This window comes from Taudactylus pleione, unplaced genomic scaffold (genome assembly GCF_031769625.1).
Source record: "Taudactylus pleione unplaced genomic scaffold, aTauple2 ptg000370l, whole genome shotgun sequence".
NCBI lineage: Eukaryota > Metazoa > Chordata > Amphibia > Anura > Myobatrachidae > Taudactylus > Taudactylus pleione.
The window spans coordinates 11,335,447-11,363,078 of record NW_028284771.1 but is presented as its reverse complement, the minus strand read 5'-3'; the positions used below and the strand labels follow the sequence as shown (position 1 = coordinate 11,363,078).

The following is a 27,632-nucleotide window of genomic DNA, read 5'->3' as shown; positions in this document are numbered from 1 at the left end:
ATCTTTCATGGACAAACATCATCTTTCATGGACTTTTGTTCAGGAATGATGATGTTTGTCCATGAAAGATGACGTTTTGCCTCTTTCTGAGACCCGATTTTTGGCGGTAAAAATCTGAATTTGGTGGGAAAATCCGAACTAATCCGAGCCCGCACATCCCTACCTGAGCAGGGCCGGATTAAGGGGGGGGTGACAGGGGTGGTTGTCCCTGGGCCCCCACACATGGAGGGGCCCCCACTAGCAGCGGTGCACTGTCTGCGCCTGCCGCTAGTGTCCCCTCCGCTAGTGTAGTGTAGACCGTGCAGTGACTGCGGCCACACTACACAGTGACATACACATAGTCGCCGGCGGCAGCTATGTGTATGTTACAGCAGCCGATGAGAGTCACAGACTCTCATTGGCTGCTGCACAACGGAGGGAGCCACCTGGAGCTCACTCATGAGCTCCGCCTTCCGGCTCCCCCAGCAGCATGTGATGGGAGAGACGTCATGACGCTGACGTCTCTCCCATACTGAAGGAGAAGAGCCGGGACCCGGAGCTGACTGCGGCAGTCGCGTCAGAAACGGCGATTCAGGTAAGTTGTGATTTAATTTTTTTGTGTGTGTGTAAGGGGGCCGCTACAGAGGGCACTGCATAGGGGGGGCCGCTACAGAGGGCACTGCATAGGGGGGGCGCTACAGAGGGCACTGCATAGGGTGGGGCCGCTATAGAGGGCACTGCATGTGAGGGGGCCGCCACAGAGGGCAGGGGGGGGGCCGCTACAGAGGGCACTGCATAGGGGGGGCTGCTACAGAGGGCACTGTATAGGGGGGGCCGCTACAGAGGGCACTGCATGGGAGGGGGGGCGCGCTTCATGGGGGCACTGGGGGGGCACTACTAGGGTCAGTGCATAGGGGGACTACTACTGGGGGCACTACTACTGGGGGCAATGCACAGGGAGGACTACTACTTGGGGCACTATATAAGGGGCACTGCATTGGGGGGGACCACTACTGGGTCTGGGGGCACTATATAAGGGACACTACAGGGGGATTGTATAGGGGGACAATTACTGGGGCATTATATATGGGCACTGCATAGGGGGGAGCACTATTGGGTCTGGGGCACTATATAAGGACCACTACTGGGGGACTCTATAGGGGGACCACTACTGGGGCATTATATAAGGGGCACTGCATTGGGGGGGACTACTACTGGGTCTGGGGGCACTATATAAAGGACACTACTGGGGGACTCTATAGGGGGACCACTACTGGGGCAGTGCATTATATAAGGGGCACTGCATAAGGGGGGACCACTACTGGGGGCACTGCATAAGGGGCACTGCTACTGGGGACATTGCATAAGGGGCACTACTACAGTGGGCATTGCAAGAGGGGTATTACTACTGAGGTGAATAAAAAAAAGAATTGTTCCTAGGGTGACGAGAAACTGTGGTATATAGGGGTCCCCACAAGTTTGTTGCCCAGGGGCCCCCACAGACCTTAATCCGGCCCTGTACTTGAGTGTATACAAAACGAAGCAGATGTTTCTACAAATGTTGTGTCCAGTTAAAGAGGGCCTATAACTATACTTGAGTGCTCCTTGATCTATTAAGAAGGGTTCATAATTATGCTTGAGTGCTCCTTCATCTCATAATGGGTTCAAAGAGATCAGCAGCATTACTGTACAAATGACAAAAAATAGACATTTTGGACCATTGTTTGGTATAAAGTACAACATAATTTGTTAGAGAAACATTAACATATTATTTTATAATTATTATGCTTAGGCTATAATGACGCAGATGGTATCTGAATTATTAAATGTACCAACTATCAATGTTTGCTAATTGCCATTTTATTGTTCTTTATGCTGTAAGAAATCCTTAATTTACTTATTCTGTATGTATGTACACTATGTATATATGTATGTCTGTAACTTGCTCTGCATGCTGTGCTGGGTATAACTTCCAATAGTCCTGAGTAATTCTGATGTTATCTCTGTAAGTATATGTTTCACTTCCTCGTTCAGCATGCTGGCTGGGTTGTCACTAGACCCACGTTAAAGAAAGGACCTCTGATGTCACAACTGCGTGATCGCTACAGCAGAGGCGGTCAGCTACCAGTGTTACTATCCACATGGGCACAGAGGGGGAATACAAACCTGTGGCGAGCGAAGCGAGCCACCGTGCCGAAGCATGTCAAGTGAAGCAAGCCCGCGAGGGGACACTTTTGGCCCCCCGTTCTGAACCTTACACCTTTTGCCACGGGTCACGTGGTTGTGACGTCAGAGGTCATGTACAGCACCTCGTTCTAGACCTAACCATGCTGGCTGTAATTACCACCAGATGAGTAGAAGGGAATACACGGAAATGAGACACTCAAATCCACAAATTCTGGAGATTTCTGGAGAAATTCTGTTGATGCTTATTGTATTTTTCAGCCCTGCTTAACATGAGTAAATGTACTTTAGAGAGGATTGTGAAGACTTGGGGCCAAATGTAATAGGGTTTGAGTTTAGAAAATGTGAGAGTTTAGCAGTAAACTCTCACATTAGTCGAGTTGTATCTTGAAAATGGGAAAACATCTGGATGAGTTTGAATTGTGAGTTTTATGAGTCTAAAAACATGTGAGTGTCCATGTTCTTGAACTTAATAACTAACTTGCATAAACAAGAAATGAATGTAATTCCTTTTGCTTTTTTTGTGGTACAATGAATAGGGAGTACTGAACACAAGCTTTACTGTTCATCTGTTAGATGATCAGATTCCTGAAGAGAGAGAAGAATACAGACTTGTCCTGTACAGTGTCATAACACAAGGTGGGAATCTGATAGTGTTGTATATATTTCTTCAAAACATGTCTGCACGATTATCACTGTCCATGATCACTGTCCATGATCACGCATTTTGTCCAGAAGTACAGTACTATGGGCCTGATTCAGAGCCGCTCGTATGCGGCCGCTCGTTCGTTCCGAGCGATGTTTACAAAACTGCGCATGCGTACGGATCGTAATACGCATGCGCGAACCAGTCAGTGCGGCCGAAAATCGTTTGTTCGCTAAATAGCGAATGCCTGCTATTTTGAGTGACATGAGGAGGCGTATGTGGGTGGTAACAGGGGAAGGTGCTTGAAAACGGGGAGTGGAGATCAGAACGCAGGCGTGCTTAAAGGTCAAAACGGGCATTTTATGGGTGTGCATAATTAATACAGCAGCGTCATTGACCACGTCACTGGGTTATTTTATAGTCAGAACTGCTCGCAAGATTGTGGTAGGGAAAACCAACCACAAGAATAGCAAGCAGTTCATACGCTGGTCGATGTACTCGATTAATCTAATAAATAGTGAACATGACGTAGGATGCGAGCGGCCAGGGGGCGTAGTTTCCAAAAAATGACCGCAAGTTTTGTTCGCTCGTTCAGACCTAGAGGCGTGAACAGACCGCAAAGAGCGAACGGTTCATTTGAATAGCCACCCCTTTTTTCTGAATGAGCGAGCGCAAATAGCGTCCGGCTCTGAATCAGGCCCTATGTGTGTATACAAAATAATGGGTAATAGTACTGCACTCCTATTTCTGTTTGGATATTCTAAATATAATTATGTACTGGCAAAAATTGGGAAACAGGGTACTGCCTGGGACAGATGGGAGGTCCTTTCTTCCTCCAAGTTTTCTTCAGTGAAATAAAAGTGTGCTTATCCCACTTAGCGCTCACCTGATTTGTGGAGAGATATCTCTAAAGGCTAAAGACTAAACACATATATGGTATATGTAGTATAAAACACAATTTGTTTATGTAAGCAAAAATTGTACTTTAAATCTAGTTTATACAGCCGCGTATCTATAAACAGTATGAAAGCATGCATAGGAATAAATAATCATACAAATTAATAGTTTCTTACAGACAATTCGTTAAAAACATATGTTTATAAAATAACGACATAAAGTTAAGAAAATTTCAAAAGCAGGCTTGTGGTTTAAAAATATTCATACATTTATCTTGGTTGTGAGTGATCAATATAGAAGGAGCTATTGCCTTCTATTTTTCACTGCTGTATTTGTTGAGAACAGAGGGCCTGATTCAGAGGCACTCGCAAATAGCGAGCGCTCGCTCTGAATTAGGGTGGCCGCTTTTTGTAAAAAACCCGGCCTCCTGGCCGATCGCTAAGCTGTGAGTGACCACCCACAGCTTTAGCGGGCGACCAGATGATGGTAGGGTCTCGTTCCCGCAAGCCCCAGTGAGCTTCCTGCTCTAATAGAGCAGGAAGCTCACTAGTAGGGCCGCCCACAAACGGCAGGCGTTCCTACAGGAACGCCTCCATTTGTCCAGCCACCACCCCACCCCACCTACAAAAACGGGGCGAGCTGTCGATCAACATCGACAGCCGCCCCGTTTGTAGCGAGCCCCGGAGCTAGAGAATTTCTCTCTCACTACGGGGCTTGTGCGCACGTGTGGTGTGTGCGCAGTGCCCAACCATTGACCTTCTTGCTAGCGCATAGCGCTTGCGAGCGGGTCTGAATCAGGCCCAGAGTACTCTAGCTGTTTGCAGTTTGTTATAAAGTATCTAGTTCCTCCTGAAGTTGCAACAAAGTTATGTGAGCTTTTGCTCATCCAGTCTATTCGGAGAAACTGATATCATTATTTTATAAACTAGATTTACTGTACATTTTTTGCTTACATTAATAAATTGTGTTTTATACTACATATACCATATACATATACTGTATCTCTCCACAAATCAGATCTGTGTGTGTATGTTGGATGTGTATGCGGGCCGTCTTAATAGCATTGTGGGCCCTGGGCACAGTAAAGTACCCATTCAGGGGAATATAAATGGTCAATAAATTAAACTTTTAGATTTATTGGTACTTTCAACAAAATCAATGATTTAACATAAAACATGATGTAAAGAGAGGATTATGGATTCCACATTTCTCTTCTCCAGCACGCAGTGCAGTTCTTGCTCTGAGAGAAGGGGCCTGGGGGATTGTGCCTCCTATGTCCCCACCTCCTAAATCTGGCTCTGTGGCTGCAGGTCGGAAGGTAGGTAGAGAATGCTGTCTGGCCGCTCTGATTGTGTGTAATTCACAGTCAGTGTGGCCAGGGATTATCTTTCTCTGACTGTCAGCTGACTGCTCTATGCACGGAGCGAGTGGCCGCAAACTCCATTTAGATGCCCCCCGACCCAGCCTGCCCCTGTTCGAAGGTCCCCAGAATTGTGGGGCCCTGACCAGTGTGTCCATATGTTAAAATGGCCCTGTGTGTATGTATTGCAACTTAGCCTTAGCATGATCATCTTGCGGTTTTCTCATATGAGACATTCAGTTTATATAAATGCAACACGAAGCACCACAATGCAAGGCTCTGCATTCTATCTTCAAAGGTTTTGCTTGTGTGGCCATGGTTTGTGTGTAATCTTGTTCTGCTGTTTACAAGCACTGCAAGCATAAGCACTTGCTTATGCATACCTCCATCAGTGCTTGCACTAGCTTATGCATACCTCCATCAGTGCTTGCACTAGCTTATGCATACCTCCATCAGTGCTTGCACTAGCTTATGCGTACCTCCATCAGTGCTTGCACTAGCTTATGCGTACCTCCATCAGTGCTTGCACTAGCTTATGCATACCTCCATCAGTGCTTGCACTAGCTTATGCATACCTCCATCAGTGCTTGCACTAGCTTATGCATACCTCCAATGGTGCTTGCACTAGCTTATGCATACCTCCAATGGTGCTTGCACTAGCTTATGCATACCTCCATCAGTGCTTGCACTAGCTTATGCATACCTCCAACGGTGCTTGCACTAGCTTATGCATACCTCCAATGGTGCTTGCACTAGCTTATGCATACCTCCAATGGTGCTTGCACTTGCTTATGCGTACCTCTATCAGTGCTTGCACTAGCTTATGCATACCTCCAACGGTGCTTGCACTTGCTTATGCGTACCTCCATCAGTGCTTGCACTAGCTTATGCATACCTCCAATGGTGCTTGTACTTGCTTATGCATACCTCCATCAGTGCTTGTACTTGCTTATGCATACCTCCATCAGTGCTTGTACTTGCTTATGCATACCTCCATCAGTGCTTGCACTAGCTTATGCATACCTCCATCAGTGCTTGCACTAGCTTATGCATACCTCCAACGGTGCTTGCACTAGCTTATGCATACCTCCATCAGTGCTTGCACTAGCTTATGCATACCTCCAACGGTGCTTGCACTAGCTTTTGCGTATCTCCATCAGTGCTTGCACTAGCTTATGCGTATCTCCATCAGTGCTTGCACTAGCTTATGCCTACACTTACATTCATCTTGCTTGCACTAGCTTTGCATACAACATTATGCATCTACTATTAAACAACTTGCGTACGCACCATTTACAAACTTAAATTACTTTTATGTCTTATATATTTCCATACTCATGAGGACAACTTCATTAAATTCCTGCTATACCTGTCTATTATGAGCAGGAGGAGCATGTCCAGTAGGACACTACTTTTTAAAAATAGTTTTGATAAAAAGAGCTGATACTAAGGATCAATACGGCAGAAGAAGTAACACAATAGGCAATAAAACAATGCTAGGAACATGCGCACCATGCATGGTTAGGTTATCATATGAGAATGTATAGGCTTGACATCACTTTAACAATAGGTAATAGATAGAAGGAGGTAGCAGAAAGTGTGTCCTGACTCATGTATCAATATTTGTTTTCCAGGGGTTTCAGGTGCAGGTGCAGCTGTTCTTGGTAAACAAGGATATGAAGCTGTCCTGACTGTAGCAGCCAGTGATGAGCCACATGGACTGATTACCTTTGCTCCTTCTTCAAGGGTTGTGTTCACCCAAGAAGCAAATAAAACCATTCAGCTCTTTATCCAACGAGAGTATGGATCCTTAGGTTTGTAGTTATGGAATTTCTAATGTATTTCAGCTCCCATTGTATTTCAGTTACCACTATTATTTACATATTCTTTATTGCTTGCATTATGGTTGGAATAACTGTTTGCAGGTGAGAGAACATCTTATTAGAAATATGTAAAGATTTCAGGTTTTTAGTTTTACTCTGCAGTATAGGGTGAAGACCTTACGCCCGGCCTGGTGAGACACTGGTTGCTCTGCATTCCACAGAGGGAAACCTCCCATTACTCGTTTATGGTTGCGCCACTCCACCCTGTCTAACTTGGCCGGAGTAGGACTTTCACCCCACAGCACAGACAGTTCAGGGGCTCGGTTCCAATTATGCCATGTGGCTTAGTTATCACCAAGAATGATGGCACTGCTATTCGGAGATGGAGGTATGGCACACAGGGCGGTTTTAAGGCATTAGTGGGTGCATAAATATTTTTACAAGATACAATTAAATATTTGCATTTTTCAAGAAAGCAGAATAAGGCAACAATATTTTAAATCGTTTTTTTTTTAAAATCCCTATTGTACTGTATACCAAATGAAGATTTTTTTTCAGTGTTCTTATATAATGACCGTGTTTTTCCTCGTGGGTGTCTTGGCATGCTGGGTAGTAGCATGTGGCCTGTTATTAGTACTGTGCGTCTTACTTCCACGACACAGCTGTCGGGGATCAGCACTAATCTCCTGTTGCCAGTGGGTGTGGGGGCAGAAAGTTTGCAGGTGGTACAACAGGGCCTCTAGTGGGAGCAGCATTGTGTGATAAACATGGAATTATATAGCAGGGAGAGTTAGGGAATGAAAAAGAGATGGGATGCACAGCATCACTGCTGTCTCTGGGCGTAGGTAGGTCCCAGCTAGTAATGGTACCCAGAACCTGTCCCTGTTGTTCCTGTCTGGTGGCAGCCCTATGTATAATGAATACATGGTGATAATATAGGAAAAGCCTGGAGGATATAAATTTATCACAGAAGAGTGTTCACTTGTTAATTGTATCTGCACCACTAATTGAAAAAGGGACTCCGTCCGCTTTCATTCCAGGGAGGATTTAGATGTTCTCTTGAATCCTAGCATAGAGCTAACACTGCTGAACTGAACGCCCCTCTCTGACTCTCTTTAAACACCCTGCTATGGTCCTGGAGCTGCACTTGTGGCTACACCATCTGCTCACCAGTTCTCTCTGGCAGTAGTAGTTTACAGCTGGTGTGACTCCTATGGAAGTAATAAGTAGGGCATATGAATAACTAGATAGCTGTTAGTGGTGGTGCCCAGATCATTGGAAATACCAGCACTATTTTCCAGGCTGCTGACCAGATCCACCAAAATACCGGCAACATTAAGAGTATATCAGCCTTGTGCATTGCGTTACGAGTGGTACCCCGATGATTAAAAAATATCAAAAAGTTTTATATTTCATGAATGCAAACAGCAACATTTAGTTTTTATTTCCATGATGGTTTCTGTGTCACAGGTCTTTGAGTTATTTTAAATGATTGTTTTTGCTTTCAATCTTTGCCAGGAGACATTAATATCACTTATACAACAACTGTGGCTCTCACACAAGCACTGAATGACACTGGCACTCACAGAGCAGAGCCAGGCCTGGATTACATTGCCACATCTGGATCTCTGATCATACGTGATAGTGAGACAACCGCTGCCATCAATGTGTCTATTCTGGAGGTAAAATCTATTCACTGATCACATTTTAAATGTGCAATATAACATCATATTAATAATAATAACCAGGCAATCATCACATAAAGTACATTCTTTGCGTTAAAATTCTGTTACTGTGGACCAGCACTGTAAATCATGCACATTTTACTTATAACCTTTAGTTACAGATTTACCAGACTCATCACAGCCAAAGTAACTGAACTATTTATTTCTCCAATTTTTATTCAATGACTCTCTTCTGGCAGGACGACATACCCGAAGTTCAAGAATACATTCTTGTCACCCTGACATCTGTGGAACTGATGGTGAAGTTGGCGACATCCTCACCTCCACGTCTGGGTATTGTGATGTTACTATAAAGTCACATGTCTTTGCTTAGTACACATGGGACTTTAAAACTTTTATTTAATTGGTCTTTTTTTATTAATTAATGGCAAATGTATAACAGTACGATATTGCCATAGTTAATTTTCTACTGCTATTGATTTCTTTCTTTAGCTTTTATTGTTGCAAAGGTGGCTTTAGTATGTAAATGGGTATAATAGTGTTTCTTCTGTTAGTTGTATAGCTGGGTGTGTTGGTCATGATAGTGTACTGGTGCCATCAGACATAGAGAAATATGAGTAATGTTAACGGATAATTATTCTTAATGTGTAAGTAGCATCACATGACAGGTACTAGTGACATTCACATGTGTGTGTGCATGTATATATATATATATATATATATATATATATAAAAAATATCATACAAACTCGGCACTCACATGCTTTTCAAACTGCAACTCCTTTGAACATAGGGTATGTTGGTTCCAAAATATTGCAATAATATGTTAAGCTGACCACCGCTTCACGGTCACTCCCATCTAGCCAGTCCCTACACTGATTCTCAGATAAATGAACTTGATCTGCCATCTTGGGCTCAAGCTTGCATACATTTTAAACATGAAACTGGGTCCTGCCTTAAAGAGACAGGACCACACCCTGGGCTATCAGTTACTAAGCACCTGGTGAAGCAGTGGCCAGCTTAACAAATTATTGCAATATATTGGAACCAACATTCCCTATGTTCAAAGGAGTTGCAGTTTGAAAAGCATGTGAGTGCCGAGTTTGTATGATATTTTTTATGTAGATGGTGTGGTCACATACCAAGGGCACCCCAGCTGGTTGAGTTCCGTGGATTGAGCCTGTCGTATATATATATATATATAGTGTGTATATATATATATATATATATATATATATATATTAGGGGTGTGCACCGGCCACTTTTCGTGTTTTGTATTTTGGTTTTGGATCTGGATCTTTCTTCGTGTTTTGGATCTGGATTGGTTTTGCCAAAACCACCCTTCCGTGTTTTGGGTTCTGGGTTTTGTGTTTTGGATCTGTATTTTTTTTAAAAAAAGCATAAAAACAGCTAAAATCACAGAATTTGTTGGTTTCTCTGCTCCTATGCTATTATTAACCTCAATAACCTTAATTTCCACTCATTTCCAGTCTATTCTGAACACCTCACACCTCACAATAGTGTTTTCATGTCCAAAAGGTTGCACCGAGGTAGCTGGATGACTATGCTAAGCGACACGAGTGGGCGGCACAAACACGTGACCCATCTAGGAGTGACACTGCAGTGGCAGACAGGATGGCAGTTAGAAAAACTAGGCCCCAAACTGTACATAATGCAAAGAAAAAAAAGAAGTGCAAGATGGAATTGTCCTTGGGCCCTCCCACCCACCCTTATGTTGTATAAACAGGACATGCACACTTTAACAAATCAATCATTTCAGCGCCAGGGTCTGCCACACAACTGTGGCTGAAATGATTGGTTCGTTTGGGCCCCCACAAAACAAGCTGGCAATTAATGTGTCCCTGCACAAACTGGCTCTACGGAGGCAAGATGTCATCCTCACCCTCTTCAGTGTGTACATCCTCATCCTCACAGAGTATTAATTCGTCCCTGCTGGAACCACAGGTCCCTCTGTACGTTCTGGAGGCTGGTCTCCCTGGAAGAGTTGATAATTCATTTTATGAACATCATCTTCTCCACATTTTGTGGAAGCAACCTCCTACGCCTTTCGCTGACAAGGTTCCCGGCTGCACTAAACACTCTTTCGGAGTACACACTGGAGGGGGGGCAACTCAGGTAAAATAGAGCCAGTTTGTACAGGGACCTCCAAATTGCTTCTTTTTCCTGCCAGTACAGGTACGGACTGTCTGACATGCCTACTTGGATGCTGTCACCGATGTAATCCTTTAACAGACAGACGCACGCTTGTCGCTGCTGCTTTGAGGATTCAAGTGCGGCTACAGCCCACACAATTCACAAAGACAGAAAAAAAAAAAGAATATTTTTATTGTTTGTGGAGCACACTTTGAGGGTTACACCACCCTTTAACAGACAGACGCACGCTTGTCGCTGCTGCTTTGAGGATGCAAGTGCGGCTACAGCCCACACAATTCACAAAGACAGAAAAAAGAAGAAGAATATTTTAATTGTTTGTGTAGAACACTTTGAGGTGTCACCACCCTTTAACAGACAGACGCACGCTTGTCGCTGCTGCTTTAAGGATGCAGGTGCGGCTACAGCCCACACATTTCACAAAGACCGAAAAAAAAAAGAACAATATTTTAATTGTTTGTGTAGCACACTTTGAGGTGTCATCACCCTTTAACAGACAGACGCACGCTTGTCGCTGCTGCTTTAAGGATGCAGGTGCGGCTACAGCCCACACAATTCACATAGACAGAAAAAAAAAGAACAATATTTTAATTGTTTCTGTAGCACACTTTGAGGGTGTCACCACCCTTTAACAGACAGACGCACGCTTGTCGCTGCTGCTTTGAGGATGCAAGTGTGGCAACATCGCACACAAGTCACAAACACATTAAAAAAATAGTTTTTTATTTTTTGGAACACTTTGAGAGTTACACCACCCTTTAACAGACAGACGCACGCTTGTCGCTGCTGCTTTAAGGATGCAGGTGCGGCTACAGCCCACACATTTCACAAAGACCGAAAAAAAAAGAACAATATTTTAATTGTTTGTGTAGAACACTTTGAGGGTGTCACCACCCTTTAACAGACAGACGCACGCTTGTCGCTGCTGCTTTAAGGATGCAGGTGCGGCTACAGCCCACACATTTCACAAAGACCAAAAAAAAAAGAACAATATTTTAATTGTTTGTGTAGCACACTTTGAGGGTGTCACCACCCTTTAACAGACAGACGCACGCTTGTCGCTGCTGCTTTAAGGATGCAGGTGCGGCTACAGCCCACACAATTCACAAAGACAGAAAAAAGAACAATATTTTAATTGTTTGTGTAGCACACTTTGAGGGTGTCACCACCCTTTAACAGACAGACGCACGCTTGTCGCTGCTGCTTTGAGGATGCAGGTGCGGCTACAGCCCACACAATTCACAAAGACAGAAAAAAGAACAATATTTTAATTGTTTGTGTAGCACACTTTGAGGGTGTCACCACCCTTTAACAGACAGACGCACGCTTGTCGCTGCTGCTTTAAGGATGCAGGTGTGGCTACAGCCCACACATTTCACAAAGACCAAAAAAAAAAGAACAATATTTTAATTGTTTGTGTAGCACACTTTGAGGGTGTCACCACCCTTTAACAGACAGACGCACGCTTGTCGCTGCTGCTTTGAGGATGCAAGTGTGGCTACATCGCACACAAGTCACAAACACATTAAAAAAATAGTTTTTTATTTTTTGGAACACTTTGAGAGTTACACCACCCTTTAACAGACAGACGCACGCTTGTCGCTGCTGCTTTAAGGATGCAGGTGAGGCTACAGCCCACACATTTCACAAAGACCGAAAAAAAAAGAACAATATTTTAATTGTTTGTGTAGAACACTTTGAGGGTGTCACCACCCTTTAACAGACAGACGCACGCTTGTCGCTGCTGCTTTGAGGATGCAGGTGGAATCTAGACGGGATTTGGAACCGAGGACACACTACCTCCATCAATTGTCTAAATCCCACTGCACTAATGTCGGATACCGGACGCACGTCTAACACCAACATAGCAGTCAAGGCCTCAGTTATACGTTTTGCTTCAGGATGACTGCTGTCGTACTTCATCCTCATCGCTAGGGACTGTTGGAGGGTCAATTGTTTAGTAAAAGTAGTGATGTTCCTACTTCCTCTCTGGGATGATGAACAACTCCCAGCAGCAGCAACAGCACTAGGAGGAAGAGGTTCTTGATCTTTCCCTATTTTATTTTTATCGGAGAAAGTTTGGTCCTCCATTTATGTTATATTGATATATATACGTGCGGCTAAAGCGCACACAAACACAGAAAATATTATTTTATTTTTGCTGGAGAGTAGTGCACTTTGTGGGTTACACCACCCTTTAAGAAATGAGCCAGCCGGCTCTTTACTTATGGGACACAGGCGCACGCTTGGCGCTGCTCCTTTGTTGATGCACGTGCAGCCACAGTGCACACAATTCACAAACACAGAAAATAATTTTTTTTTTGGTTTGGACTGGAGTGTACTTTCGGGGGTTACAGCACCCTTAACGGTCAAGCCAGCCGGCCCTTTACTTATGACACAGGCGCACGCTTGGCACTACTTTGTTGATGCACGTGCGGCTACTGCGCACACAATTCACAAACACAGAAAATAATTTTTTTTTAGGTTTGGACTGGAGTGTACTTTCGGGGGTTACAGCACCCTTAACGGTCAAGCCAGCCGGCCCTTTACTTATGACACAGGCGCACGCTTGGCACTACTTTGTTGATGCACGTGCGGCTACTGCGCACACAATTCACAAACACAGAAAATAATTTTTTTTTGGTTTGGACTGGAGTGTACTTTCGGGGGTTACAGCACCCTTTAACGGTCAAGCCAGCCGGCCCTTTACTTATGACACAGGCGCACGCTTGGCACTACTTTGTTGATGCACGTGCGGCTACTGCGCACACAATTCACAAACACAGAAAATAATTTTTTTTTAGGTTTGGACTGGAGTGTACTTTCGGGGGTTACAGCACCCTTAACGGTCAAGCCAGCCGGCCCTTTACTTATGACACAGGCGCACGCTTGGCACTACTTTGTTGATGCACGTGCGGCTACTGCGCACACAATTCACAAACACAGAAAATAATTTTTTTTTTGGTTTGGACTGGAGTGTACTTTCGGGGGTTACAGCACCCTTAACGGTCAAGCCAGCCGGCCCTTTACTTATGACACAGGCGCACGCTTGGCACTACTTTGTTGATGCACGTGCGGCTACTGCGCACACAATTCACAAACACAGAAAATAATTTTTTTTTTGGTTTGGACTGGAGTGTACTTTCGGGGGTTACAGCACCCTTAACGGTCAAGCCAGCCGGCCCTTTACTTATGACATAGGCGCACACTTGGCACTACTTTGTTGATGCACGTGCGGCTACTGCGCACACAATTCACAAACACAGAAAATAATTTTTTTTTAGGTTTGGACTGGAGTGTACTTTCGGGGGTTACAGCACCCTTAACGGTCAAGCCAGCCGGCCCTTTACTTATGACACAGGTGCACGCTTGGCACTACTTTGTTGATGCACGTGCGGCTACTGCGCACACAATTCACAAACACAGAAAATAATTTTTTTTTAGGTTTGGACTGGAGTGTACTTTCGGGGGTTACAGCACCCTTAACGGTCAAGCCAGCCGGCCCTTTACTTATGACACAGGCGCACGCTTGGCACTACTTTGTTGATGCACGTGCGGCTACTGCGCACACAATTCACAAACACAGAAAATAATTTTTTTTTTGGTTTGGACTGGAGTGTACTTTCGGGGGTTACAGCACCCTTAACGGTCAAGCCAGCCGGCCCTTTACTTATGACACAGGCGCACGCTTGGCACTACTTTGTTGATGCACGTGCGGCTACTGCGCACACAATTCACAAACACAGAAAATAATTTTTTTTTAGGTTTGGACTGGAGTGTACTTTCGGGGGTTACAGCACCCTTAACGGTCAAGCCAGCCGGCCCTTTACTTATGACACAGGCGCACGCTTGGCACTACTTTGTTGATGCACGTGCGGCTACTGCGCACACAATTCACAAACACAGAAAATAATTTTTTTTTTGGTTTGGACTGGAGTGTACTTTCGGGGGTTACAGCACCCTTAACGGTCAAGCCAGCCGGCCCTTTACTTATGACACAGGCGCACGCTTGGCACTACTTTGTTGATGCACGTGCGGCTACTGCGCACACAATTCACAAACACAGAAAATAATTTTTTTTTTGGTTTGGACTGGAGTGTACTTTCGGGGGTTACAGCACCCTTAACGGTCAAGCCAGCCGGCCCTTTACTTATGACACAGGCGCACGCTTGGCACTACTTTGTTGATGCACGTGCGGCTACTGCGCACACAATTCACAAACACAGAAAATAATTTTTTTTTTGGTTTGGACTGGAGTGTACTTTCGGGGGTTACAGCACCCTTAACGGTCAAGCCAGCCGGCCCTTTACTTATGACACAGGCGCACGCTTGGCACTACTTTGTTGATGCACGTGCGGCTACTGCGCACACAATTCACAAACACAGAAAATAATTTTTTTTTTGGTTTGGACTGGAGTGTACTTTCGGGGGTTACAGCACCCTTAACGGTCAAGCCAGCCGGCCCTTTACTTATGACACAGGCGCACGCTTGGCACTACTTTGTTGATGCACGTGCGGCTACTGCGCACACAATTCACAAACACAGAAAATAATTTTTTTTTTGGTTTGGACTGGAGTGTACTTTCGGGGGTTACAGCACCCTTAACGGTCAAGCCAGCCGGCCCTTTACTTATGACACAGGCGCACGCTTGGCACTACTTTGTTGATGCACGTGCGGCTACTGCGCACACAATTCACAAACACAGAAAATAATTTTTTTTTGGTTTGGACTGGAGTGTACTTTCGGGGGTTACAGCACCCTTTAACGGTCAAGCCAGCCGGCCCTTTACTTATGACACAGGCGCACGCTTGGCACTACTTTGTTGATGCACGTGCGGCTACTGCGCACACAATTCACAAACACAGAAAATATATTATTTTTTTAGCACTTGGGGGGAGCACCCCTGATGGACAGCACCCCCTGGACAACACTACAGCACTCCTTTAGGACTGGGACACTGCACAGGACTTTGGAGTGGACACAGCCCCTATGGAGAACTGACTGCACAACACAGTCCAGCCAGCCCCTATGGACTTTGAAGTAGTGGACACAGCCCCTATTAACAACAGCAGCACAGCACAACACAGCCAGCCCCTATGGACTTTGAAGTAGTGGACAACAGCAGCACTACACTACACTACACTACACAGCCCTAACTCCCACCCTCCCTCTTCACTGTCCACAGCCGAGTGAGAAAATGGCGCCGACGCGGGTACCTTATATAGGATCCAAAACCCGCGAGACTCGGAAGGCGGGATGATGACGTTTTGCCTCGATTTCAGATCCGAGTCAGGCGGGAAAAGTCGAGCCTGACTCGGATCGGACTCGGATCGGGGGGGCTCGGGGGGGTTCGGATTTCAGAAATCCGAACCCGCTCACCCCTAATATATATATATATACAGTATATTTATATATATTATATATATATATATTAGGGATGTGCAGGCTCGGATAGGTTCGAGTTTGCACGTGGAGTTCGGATTTTTCCCTCCAAAAAAACGGAACTCAGAACGAGGCAAAACGTCATCTTACATGGACGAACATCATCATTCCTGGTCTTTTGTCCAGGAATGATGATGTTCGTCCATGTAAGATGACGTTTTGCCTCGTTCTGAGTTCCGTTTTTTTGGAGGGAAAAATCCGAACTCCACGTGCAAACTCGAACCTATCCGAGCCTGCACATCCCTAATATATATATATATACAGTGTGTGTATATGTGTATATATATATATATATATATATATATATATAATATGTTTCATATATGTTGGACATGGTGGCACACAGGTGGTGGAAACTCAGCGATAACCGAAGTAAGGGGTGTGAGGAGTGAAGTTGTTCTAATATATACATATAGAACTAACAAATACCCATTGCTTTATGGGAAACTTTACCTTAATCCTGTACTTACCTGTCTTCTTGTTTCCTGTAACACTTTAATGTTTTCTTTTTGTTCTCCTTTAATTTCCTTTATTGCATGCTCGTAGAATTAATATATTACAGGATGAAAGGTAATCAAAAAACCTTTTTATAAATGCCCAGATTTATTGTTTATTGCCCAAACATTTTTATTTTGAACATTTTGCCGTAGGCATCTATCTTTCTGCTTATATATTAGGCCTGTTCCTGGACTAGCTTCCCGAAACTCTGGCATGAAACAAAAGGGCTGTAGCCTTATCCAGCTATGCAGACCTGCTTTTAATAAGAGAAGTTTGTAGTCAGCAACCACAACACATTATGTAGACTCACCTACTGTCCTGGGGCATCCATGGTGCTAATTCATTGGCCAAGAATTTGGGCTGTTGCTGTATACAAGCCAGTCACAGTCCAGCTCAACTATACTTCCATCTGGTTGTCTCTCTGTAATAATCATAACTACCTTTGTGAATGTAGCCTTATTATTAAATTTAACACAATGTATTTTATGTGTTTTCATGTTTTTGTTTTTTATTTACATTTTTTGTTTTATATAAGAGATAATCATATGTGTGGCTGAATCTTTTTAAAAACCATTTGTTATTTGGCTGAACTGAATACTGTATATTATTCATATTTACATCAGAAGCAGAACATGAAATAAGGAATCAGATTACAAAACGGGTTACATAACCTACAGTATGTCTCAAGGACATGTGCATTATGGGCACTGTTGTTCTTATAATTGCTTGGTCATTACTTTCATTTAAAGTACATGAACACTAGGCTCAATGACAGCTACATTATGTGCGTCAAAGTTCAGTTTCAGATGATGATATTTTCCCTTTATAGACATTGAAGGTGTGACTGCTCAGATCATTATTGAAGCAAATGATGGAGTCCAGGGGGTTATTGATTGGCAGGGGACAAGGTTTGTGCAATTCATATTACATTGACACATAAAATATTTATAACTACTGGCAGTATGGTAAAACTTGCTATTTATGTCCCTGAATACCTCCAACTCAGAATCGCACCCACAATGTCTGTCTTCACTATACGTGGCCATAATGTACTATACAGAGGGCACCACAGTCCTGAAAACTACTGTACTGTTTCATAATATCAGCACTTGCCCTACTTGCTATCCTCTGAAGGTATGAAAGCTATAACCTGCAGTAAGAATGACACTGCCGATCAGAATTACGCCAGCTGCCTTTAATGACGTTCAAACAAATGATACCTGGTTGGATCTAACCCCAGTAGCTCATCATATCCTATTGCTTAATTGTGCTAATGGATTTGTTTCTGATTAATTAATTATCCAAGATTGCACACTGGAGTTATTTTTTTCTGTGTAGTTCAGCATATAGCACAACTAACTGTAATTGTGGTGAATATGTAGATGTATCTAAAGTAAATCAATATTTTCCTTTTTATCCTTTAGCTATGAAGTCAATGAAACCCATGGTGTATTAACACTTGTAGTTTATCGGAATAAGGGAACTGTTGGAAATGTGTCATTGTTTTTCTATGCGCAGAATATAGAAGCTCTGCAGGGGATGGATTATAATGTTACTTCAAAGGTAATCATTATAATGTTACTTCAATTGTAAGGATATCATGCACACATCTATTATTATAAAATTGGAGCCTGATAGATATTCTATGTAAGTATAATTATTCTATACCCTCCTAGAGTTTTTCTGACACTTTTATTGAACAGGATAAACCTCTCACTATACAACAGCTTGATAGCATGAATTACTGATATTGGATATCATATTTGTAATATTATTTGTGGTGTGCCGATTCAGGAAAAGACCACAAATATGTCGCTGAGTCTGATTAAAGTTTCCGCCACTTAGGCTAATACACTTTTTCAGAGACACCCTAAATGTTTGTGTCTTCAAGTCCCAGCACCCTAGGCTGCAACCTAATGAGCCTATGGGGTATATTTACTACAATGCAGGTTTATAGAAGTGGAGTTGTTGTCTATAGCAACCAATCAGATTCTAATCATTTATCTATCACCTTCATACAGTGGCGTAAGTTCATCCCAGATATACGGAGGCAAGTTATAATTTGTTGCCCCCCCATCACAGCCACTGACACTGTAATGTAGCAATGCGCATGCAGATAGGCTATCGATAGACGAAGGCAGCAGCTGATGGTCTCACATGGAGCTCTAGTCTCCACTAATGTATGATGGCTTCTCAGGTGCCAGGAAGGGGTTCCATGTATTGGGTGGCTGTGACGGTACACTCCAGGTATATACTTATAGCCCTAAGTGGGGTGAATATGTTGTTGACAATGGAGGAGGTGCCCCTTCAGAGCTGGAGCCCGGCGGCAGGCGTCTCCATTATCTCCCATAGTTCTGCCTCTGCCTTCATAATAGCTAGAATCTGATTGGTTGCTATGGGCAACACCTCCACTTCTAAAAATCCGCACTTTAGTAAATATACCCCTGTGGGTTGACTGGTCGCTGCATAGAGCAAGCAAAGGATAGAAGATACAGGTCCCTGTTTTATTATAATCTGCACAGAAAGATTAAATAAAATGATGTAGAGTAGCCTGTGCTTGTTATCAATAAGCAGAGTTCTCATCTCTGTTACAAAAATATTGCCACCAGAAGTTTCCTACTCCTTTAATAACAAGGTGCATATTGTCACAAATGTAATCCATGGCAATCCATCAGGCTTGAGCTGTCATTATTTTGGCTTACAGAAGATGATCTGTTGGCATGGTTTGCAGAACATTTGGGAAAATAATTAATTATATGGTAACACCTGCTTTGTAATGTATATTTCAGATGTTAACATTTGCTGATGGAGAAAAATATAAACTGATTGATGTACTCATCAATGATGATAATATCCCTGAGGCAGATGAAAAGTTCCAATTGATACTTGCAAATCCTTCCCATGGACTAGAGCTGGGCCGGAACACAACAGGTAACATGAAGGAACAAAGGTATCTGATTCTATAGGTTATGTACTGTCCAATTTCCTCAACAGGAAACACATGATGTGTTCGCCTTTAATGCACATAATCATGGACGTGCAGTCAGGGTAGACAGGTAAGGCAGAGCCTCCCCTGTCATACTCCCTCCCCTATCATACTCCTTGTCATACTCCAGAGTCCTCCCCAGCCTTTGACCTCACCACACGTCACATAATCATATTAATATAGGGTGTGATTCAGCAGAGGACGGAATTGCACAGCCGCACACAAGCAGCTTTGCAAATCCGTCCTAGCTAAAATGCAAATGGAGCAGGAGGTGTCTGACACCACCTGCTGCATCTGCGATCCCAGAGCTGCGACCGAGATCACAGCTTGGGATCACCATTGCAACCATCTTGCACCAGCGAGCTGAGTAAGCCTCGACTTACGCAGGCTAGCCGGCTTGCGAGGCCAGTAAACTGCGTCCATGGACGCATGTCTTGGCCTTGCCACTCCTGTAAAACGCAGGCCGTCCCTGCCCCCGCACTGCCCCGTAAATGCCTCTGCCTATCACTCGGGCAGAGGCATACTGGGGCCTGCGTGCGATCGCACAGGATCCGCTCTGCACATCCACAGAATGGGTCCTGCGTGGAATCCCGATAATTCTGGAATCTGCATTCAGCAGCTGAATCAGGCCCATAGATCTTATAAGGAAATTTCAGGTAGAATGTTCCCAAACTGGGAAATGCAGTATCTGACTAGCTTGATATGCTGCAAAGAAACATGTACTCTTTGTAATCTTATATATTTATTGCTGCAAGTAATAAACCAGTTAACTGCCTTTGATTTTTTGGGCTTACATTAATTTTTTAATTAGTCTGCATGCAAATAATTCAACACAGTACTTTAAATTATTTCTGAATAACGATTTTACAACTCATACTCATACTTAATAAAGAAAATCTGATTGAACAAATAACAAAAATGTTGTGTATTTCCATAACATTTAATATAGATTTGTTGGTGTTGATCCTACTTTAACAGTAATTATGAACTTATTGATGTTCACATTGGGATCTAGGTATTTTGTCCCCTTCCTCTTTGCTTAATTGGTTTAATTCATGGAAATGGATGGCATTTTTTTTGAATTGTTGCTTCATGCCCCAACATTTTATTTAGGCCAGCGTTAGAATCATAAGCCACTTATGTGATTTACGTGCCCTTTTATGGTGTCAGTTTTTACTTTTGGGGTATTGTGCATTATTTCACAGTGATCTGTTTTGATATTCAAAGAGATTGATCAGCACAGGACACAGACAGTATATATACACAATCTAATAACCAACAAATTATGCGAAGATAACAAATGTGAATATTAACTATGAATACATTTCTTGACGAATATCAGAGTGCCCATAGGGGGGTAGGGGTTTGAGGGGGGTGAATCACAAGTTTCACAGCCTGGACTAACAGACCTCCCTGAAAGCAGAAGCGTACCTATCTGCTTCCATCCAGTGCTGCTCACCCTGCTCTCTCATCGTCTGTCCACTGCCTCGGTACACTGATTGACAGCAGAGGTAGTGTGTAATTCCAGCGTCTGGATATCTTTTTCTCCATATCTATCCACATGGGGCAATTGTTTATGGCTGTAATTATAACTTCATGACTTACGGGACACTGCAATTTTTGTAATTTGCAGTGATTAAGGAGAAAAACCATTGACTACTGTTTATATGACCACGTGGATGGTGTGGTTGATTTATTCAACTCTGCTGCTGGAAAGTAGTTTATTATACATGCGTTGGCAGGCATCAGCTTCCCTGTATATATGCCCATTGTGTTTCACGCTACACTAATATGATATTAGTAAATTCTGAAAGTAAATGATATAGATATAATAATTTTGTGACTTGGATCATATACAACATTTGTGTTGGTGATTGGATATTTTTTTCTCTACGTCACACAACTTTGAAGGAATTAATTACATATTTTCACCTTGTAAAAAAACAATAACAAACTAAGAAAAGCTGCTTATATGTATGTATTATATGTCTTTGTTAAGTGTTTTAGTATTTTTAAATAACTCCACATTAAATGTTAAGTTTTAAATCAACTCATATAAAAAAAGAGTGCAGTAGAAAGGAGCCCATCTTTATTCATAACTTGTGAATCCCCCCAACTGACTTTCAGTATTGATATGTAAGCAAAAATGGTGGCCTTTGTGGGGTTTACAAAGTTTGGGCAGGCCAGGGATGGAAAAGGAGTATTTAGGGGGAGGTCCAACATTTCACAGTTGGGCTATAGTAAGGGCAAATGATGGTCCTATACCATATTAGTAAGCACAGTTTATTGTTGAAGTGTTTGGTGTTTATATTATTTTTGTCAATTGCCTGTTTGAAGGGTTTTAGTGTAATTGAGCTCAAGATCTTATCCTATGTAACATTGACCATGTTTTAATTATGCCTGTACTGAGTGTTGCCTTAAAGGTAGGTTGTCTGATCTTCTCAGTGATTTATATGGTACAGAATAAATTGCATACAATGTGATCTGCATTTTAAATGCATTATGCTATGTATTATTATTTACTAATTAATATTTCTGTTATGACAGCTACTGTTACAATCCTTTCCAATGATGATGGTCATGGAGTTATATCCTTTAACAACAGTGAGCACTTCTTCCTGAGGGAGCCCACTGCACTTTACCTGACAGAGACTGTGGCATTGCTGTGCGTTATCAGGGATCCTCCACAAGGGATATTCGGGACTGTCGCAGTTCAGTATCTCATCACAGGAGAAAATGGCTCTGATGCTTCTGGTGATCTGAGTCCAGTAGAAGGATTAGTGATATTGGAAGAAGGAGTGAGGTTCAAGGTACATTCCAGCAATGGCTTTCTAACCACAATGTGTCAGTCAGGGACGTTTATTTGCAGAGGAAGTGCATTCTCCGAGGAAGAGTGCACGTTCCAACCTTAACTACACTTTCTCATAACAGGCATGGTGATATAGGTGGTACAGTACAGTGGCAGTAAAGACTAGTAATGGAAATTGGCACCAAGTGAACCTGTTCTTCAGATTGTCAGACCTCCATGAGAGGAACTGCTAAATGAACTGCAATAATTTAAAATTTATTGTATAATGTAAGGATTGTGCTTCAATCATTGAAATATGAGCAACAATCATTCTAGATAGTAGATTCCAATCACACACAGGGCGGGATGCATGACACATCGTACTCGCGTTGCGATGCATTCTGCCGGTCATCGCCAGTATGCATTACAATTAGGGGTGTGCACCGGCCACTTTTTGTATTTTGTGTTTTGGTTTTGGATCTGGATCTTTCTTCGTGTTTTGGATCTGGATTGGTTTTGCCAAAACCACCCTTCCGTGTTTTGGGTTCTGGGTTTTGTGTTTTGGATCTGTATTTTTTTGAAAAAAAGCATAAAAACAGCTAAAATCACAGAATTTGTAGGTTTTTCTGCTCCTATGCTATTATTAACCTCAATAACCTTAATTTCCACTCATTTCCAGTCTATTCTGAATACCTCACACCTCACAATAGTGTTTTTATGTCCAAAAGGTTGCACCGAGGTAGCTGGATGACTATGCTAAGCGACACGAGTGGGCGGCACAAACACGTGACCCATCTAAGCGTGAAACTGCAGTGGCAGACAGGATGGCATTGAAAAACTAGGCCCCAAACTGTACATAATGCAAAGAAAAAAAAGAGGTGCAAGATGGAATTGTCCATGGGCCCTCCCACCCACCCTTATGTTGTATAAACAGGACATGCACACTTTAACAGACCAATCATTTCAGCGCCAGGGTCTGCCACACAACTGTGGCTGAAATGATTGGTTCGTTTGGGCCCCCACAAAACAAGCTGGCAATTAATCTGTCCCTGCACAAACTGGCTCTACGGAGGCAAGAAGTCGTCCTCATCCTCCTCATCCACAGATTCCTCACCCTCTTCAGTGTTATGTACATCCTCATCCTCACAGAGTATTAATTCGTCCCTGCTGGAACCACAGGTCCCTCTGTACGTTCTGGAGGCTGGTCTCCCTGGAAGAGTTGATCATTCATTTTATGAACATCATCTTCTCCACATTTTGTGGAAGCAACCTCCTACGCCTTTCGCTAACAAGGTTCCCGGCTGCACTAAACACTCTTTCGGAGTACACACTGGAGGGGGGGCAACTCAGGTAAAATAGAGCCAGTTTGTACAGGGACCTCCAAATTGCTTCTTTTTCCTGCCAGTACAGGTACGGACTGTCTGACATGCCTACTTGGATGCTGTCACCGATGTAATCCTTTAACAGACAGACGCACGCTTGTCGCTGCTGCTTTGAGGATTCAAGTGCGGCTACAGCCCACACAATTCACAAAGACAGAAAAAAAAAAAGAATATTTTTATTGTTTGTGGAGCACACTTTGAGGGTTACACCACCCTCTAACAGACAGACGCACGCTTGTCGCTGCTGCTTTGAGGATGCAAGTGCGGCTACAGCCCACACAATTCACAAAGACAGAAAAAAGAAGAAGAATATTTTTATTCTTTGTGTAGCACACTTTGAGGGTGTCACCACCCTTTAACAGACAGACGCACGCTTGTCGCTGCTGCTTTAAGGATGCAGGTGCGGCTACAGCCCACATATTTCACAAAGACCGAAAAAAAAAGAACAATATTTTAATTGTTTGTGTAGCACACTTTGAGGGTGTCACCACCCTTTAACAGACAGACGCACGCTTGTCGCTGCTGCTTTAAGGATGCAGGTGCGGCTACAGCCCACACAATTCACAAAGACAGAAAAAAGAAGAATATTTTTATTGTTTGTGTAGCACACTTTGAGGGTGTCACCACCCTTTAACAGACAGACGCACGCTTGTCGCTGCTGCTTTGAGGATGCAAGTGCGGCTACATCGCACACAAGTCACAAACACATAAAAAAAATAGTTTTTTATTTTTTGGAGCACTTTGAGAGTTACACCACCCTTTAACAGACAGACGCATCGCTTGTCGCTGCTGCTTTAAGGATGCAGGTGCGGCTACAGCCCACACATTTCACAAAGACCGAAAAAAAAGAACAATATTTTAATTGTTTGTGTAGAACACTTTGAGGGTGTCACCACCCTTTAACAGACAGACGCACGCTTGTCGCTGCTGCTTTAAGGATGCAGGTGCGGCTACAGCCCACACAATTCACATAGACAGATAAAAGAAGAAGAATATTTTTATTGTTTGTGTAGCACACTTTGAGGGTGTCACCACCCTTTAACAGACAGACGCACGCTTGTCGCTGCTGCTTTAAGGATGCAGGTGCGGCTACAGCCCACACATTTCACAAAGACCGAAAAAAAAAGAACAATATTTTAATTGTTTGTGTAGCACACTTTGAGGGTGTCACCACCCTTTAACAGACAGACGCACGCTTGTCGCAGCTGCTTTAAGGATGCAGGTGCGGCTACAGCCCACACAATTCACAAAGACAGAAAAAAGAACAATATTTTAATTGTTTGTGTAGCACACTTTGAGGGTGTCACCACCCTTTAACAGACAGACGCACGCTTGTCGCTGCTGCTTTAAGGATGCAGGTGCGGCTACAGCCCACACAATTCACAAAGACAGAAAAAAGAAGAATATTTTTATTGTTTGTGTAGCACACTTTGAGGGTGTCACCACCCTTTAACAGACAGATGCACGCTTGTCGCTTCTGCTTTGAGGATGCAAGTGCGGCTACATCGCACACAAGTCACAAACACATTAAAAAAATAGTTTTTTATTTTTTGGAGCACTTCGTGAGTTACACCACCCTTTAACAGACAGACGCACGCTTGTCGCTGCTGCTTTAAGGATGCAGGTGCGGCTACAGCCCACACAATTCACAAAGACAGAAAAAAGAAGAAGAATATTTTTATTGTTTGTGTAGCACACTTTGAGGGTGTCACCACCCTTTAACAGACAGACGCACGCTTGTCGCTGCTGCTTTGAGGATGCAAGTGTGGCTACATCGCACACAAGTCACAAACACATTAAAAAAAAATTTTTGATTTTTTGGAGCACTTTGAGAGTTACAACACCCTTTAACAGACAGACGCACGCTTGTCGCTGCTGCTTTGAGGATGCAAGTGCGGCTACAGCCCACACAATTCACAAAGACAGAAAAAAAAAGAACAATATTTTAATTGTTTGTGTAGCACACTTTGAGGGTGTCACCACCCTTTAACAGACAGACGCACGCTTGTCGCTGCTGCTTTAAGGATGCAGGTGCGGCTACAGCCCACACATTTCACAAAGACAGAAAAAAAAAGAACAATATTTTAATTGTTTGTGTAGCACACTTTGAGGGTGTCACCACCCTTTAACAGACAGACGCACGCTTGTCGCTGCTGCTTTGAGGATGCAGGTGGAATCTAGACGGGATTTGGAACCGAGGACACACTACCTCCATCAATTGTCTAAATCCCACTGCACTAATGTCGGATACCGGACGCACGTCTAACACCAACATAGCAGTCAAGGCCTCAGTTATACGTTTTGCTTCAGGATGACTGCTGTCGTACTTCATCCTCATCGCTAGGGACTGTTGGAGGGTCAATTGTTTAGTAAAAGTAGTGATGTTCCTACTTCCTCTCTGGGATGATGAACAACTCCCAGCAGCAGCAACAGCACTAGTAGGAAGTGGTTCTTGATCTTTCCCTATTTTATTTTTATCAGAGAAAGTTTGGTCCTCCATTTATGTTATATTGATATATATACGTGCGGCTAAAGCGCACACAAACACAGAAAATATTTTTTTATTTTTGCTGGAGAGTAGTGCACTTTGTGGGTTACACCACCCTTTAAGAAATGAGCCAGCCGGCTCTTTACTTATGGGACACAGGCGCACGCTTGGCGCTGCTCCTTTGTTGATGCACGTGCAGCCACAGTGCACACAAGTCACAAACACAGAAAATATATATTTTTTTGGTTTGGAGTGTACTTTGGGGGTTACAGAACCCTTTAACGGTCAAGCCAGCCGGCCCTTTACTTATGCACAGGCGCACGCTTGGCACTACTTTGTTGATGCACGTGCGGCTACTGCGCACACAATTCACAAACACAGAAAATAATTTTTTTTTTGGTTTGGACTGGAGTGTACTTTCGGGGGTTACAGCACCCTTTAACGGTCAAGCCAGCCGGCCCTTTACTTATGACACAGGCGCACACTTGGCACTACTTTGTTGATGCATGTGCGGCTACTGCGCACACAATTCACAAACACATAAAATAATTTTTTTTTGGTTTGGACTGGAGTGTACTTTCGGGGGTTACAGCACCCTTTAACGGTCAAGCCAGCCGGCCCTTTACTTATGACACAGGCGCACGCTTGGCACTACTTTGTTGATGCACGTGCGGCTACTGCGCACACAATTCACAAACACAGAAAATAATTTTTTTTTTGGTTTGGACTGGAGTGTACTTTCGGGGGTTACAGCACCCTTAACGGTCAAGCCAGCCGGCCCTTTACTTATGACACAGGCGCACGCTTGGCACTACTTTGTTGATGCATGTGCGGCTACTGCGCACACAATTCACAAACACAGAAAATAATTTTTTTTTTGGTTTGGACTGGAGTGTACTTTCGGGGGTTACAGCACCCTTAACGGTCAAGCCAGCCGGCCCTTTACTTATGACACAGGCGCACGCTTGGCACTACTTTGTTGATGCACGTGCGGCTACTGCGCACACAATTCACAAACACAGAAAATAATTTTTTTTTGGTTTGGACTGGAGTGTACTTTCGGGGGTTACAGCACCCTTTAACGGTCAAGCCAGCCGGCCCTTTACTTATGACACAGGCGCACGCTTGGCACTACTTTGTTGATGCACGTGCGGCTACTGCGCACACAATTCACAAACACAGAAAATATATTATTTTTTTAGCACTTGGGGGGAGCACCCCTGATGGACAGAGCACCCCCTGGACAACACTACAGCACCTCTTTAGGACTGGGACACTGCACAGGACTTTGGAGTGGACAC

The 27,632-nt window shown here is 43.6% G+C and overlaps 1 protein-coding gene across 1 annotated transcript in view; it reads left to right on the top strand.

The window, feature by feature from the left end:
• Positions 1-27,632, top strand: part of ADGRV1 (adhesion G protein-coupled receptor V1) — a 556,691-nt gene that overhangs the window by 161,951 nt on the left and 367,108 nt on the right. Inside the window, exons 36-44 of the mRNA XM_088444649.1 lie at positions 2,703-2,802; positions 6,701-6,880; positions 8,408-8,571; positions 8,814-8,907; positions 16,736-16,759; positions 17,517-17,595; positions 18,112-18,250; positions 19,477-19,618; positions 22,221-22,483. Of these exons, the coding sequence (XP_088300775.1) occupies positions 2,703-2,802; positions 6,701-6,880; positions 8,408-8,571; positions 8,814-8,907; positions 16,736-16,759; positions 17,517-17,595; positions 18,112-18,250; positions 19,477-19,618; positions 22,221-22,483 (1,185 nt within the window). The remainder of the gene's footprint in view (positions 1-2,702; positions 2,803-6,700; positions 6,881-8,407; positions 8,572-8,813; positions 8,908-16,735; positions 16,760-17,516; positions 17,596-18,111; positions 18,251-19,476; positions 19,619-22,220; positions 22,484-27,632) is intronic.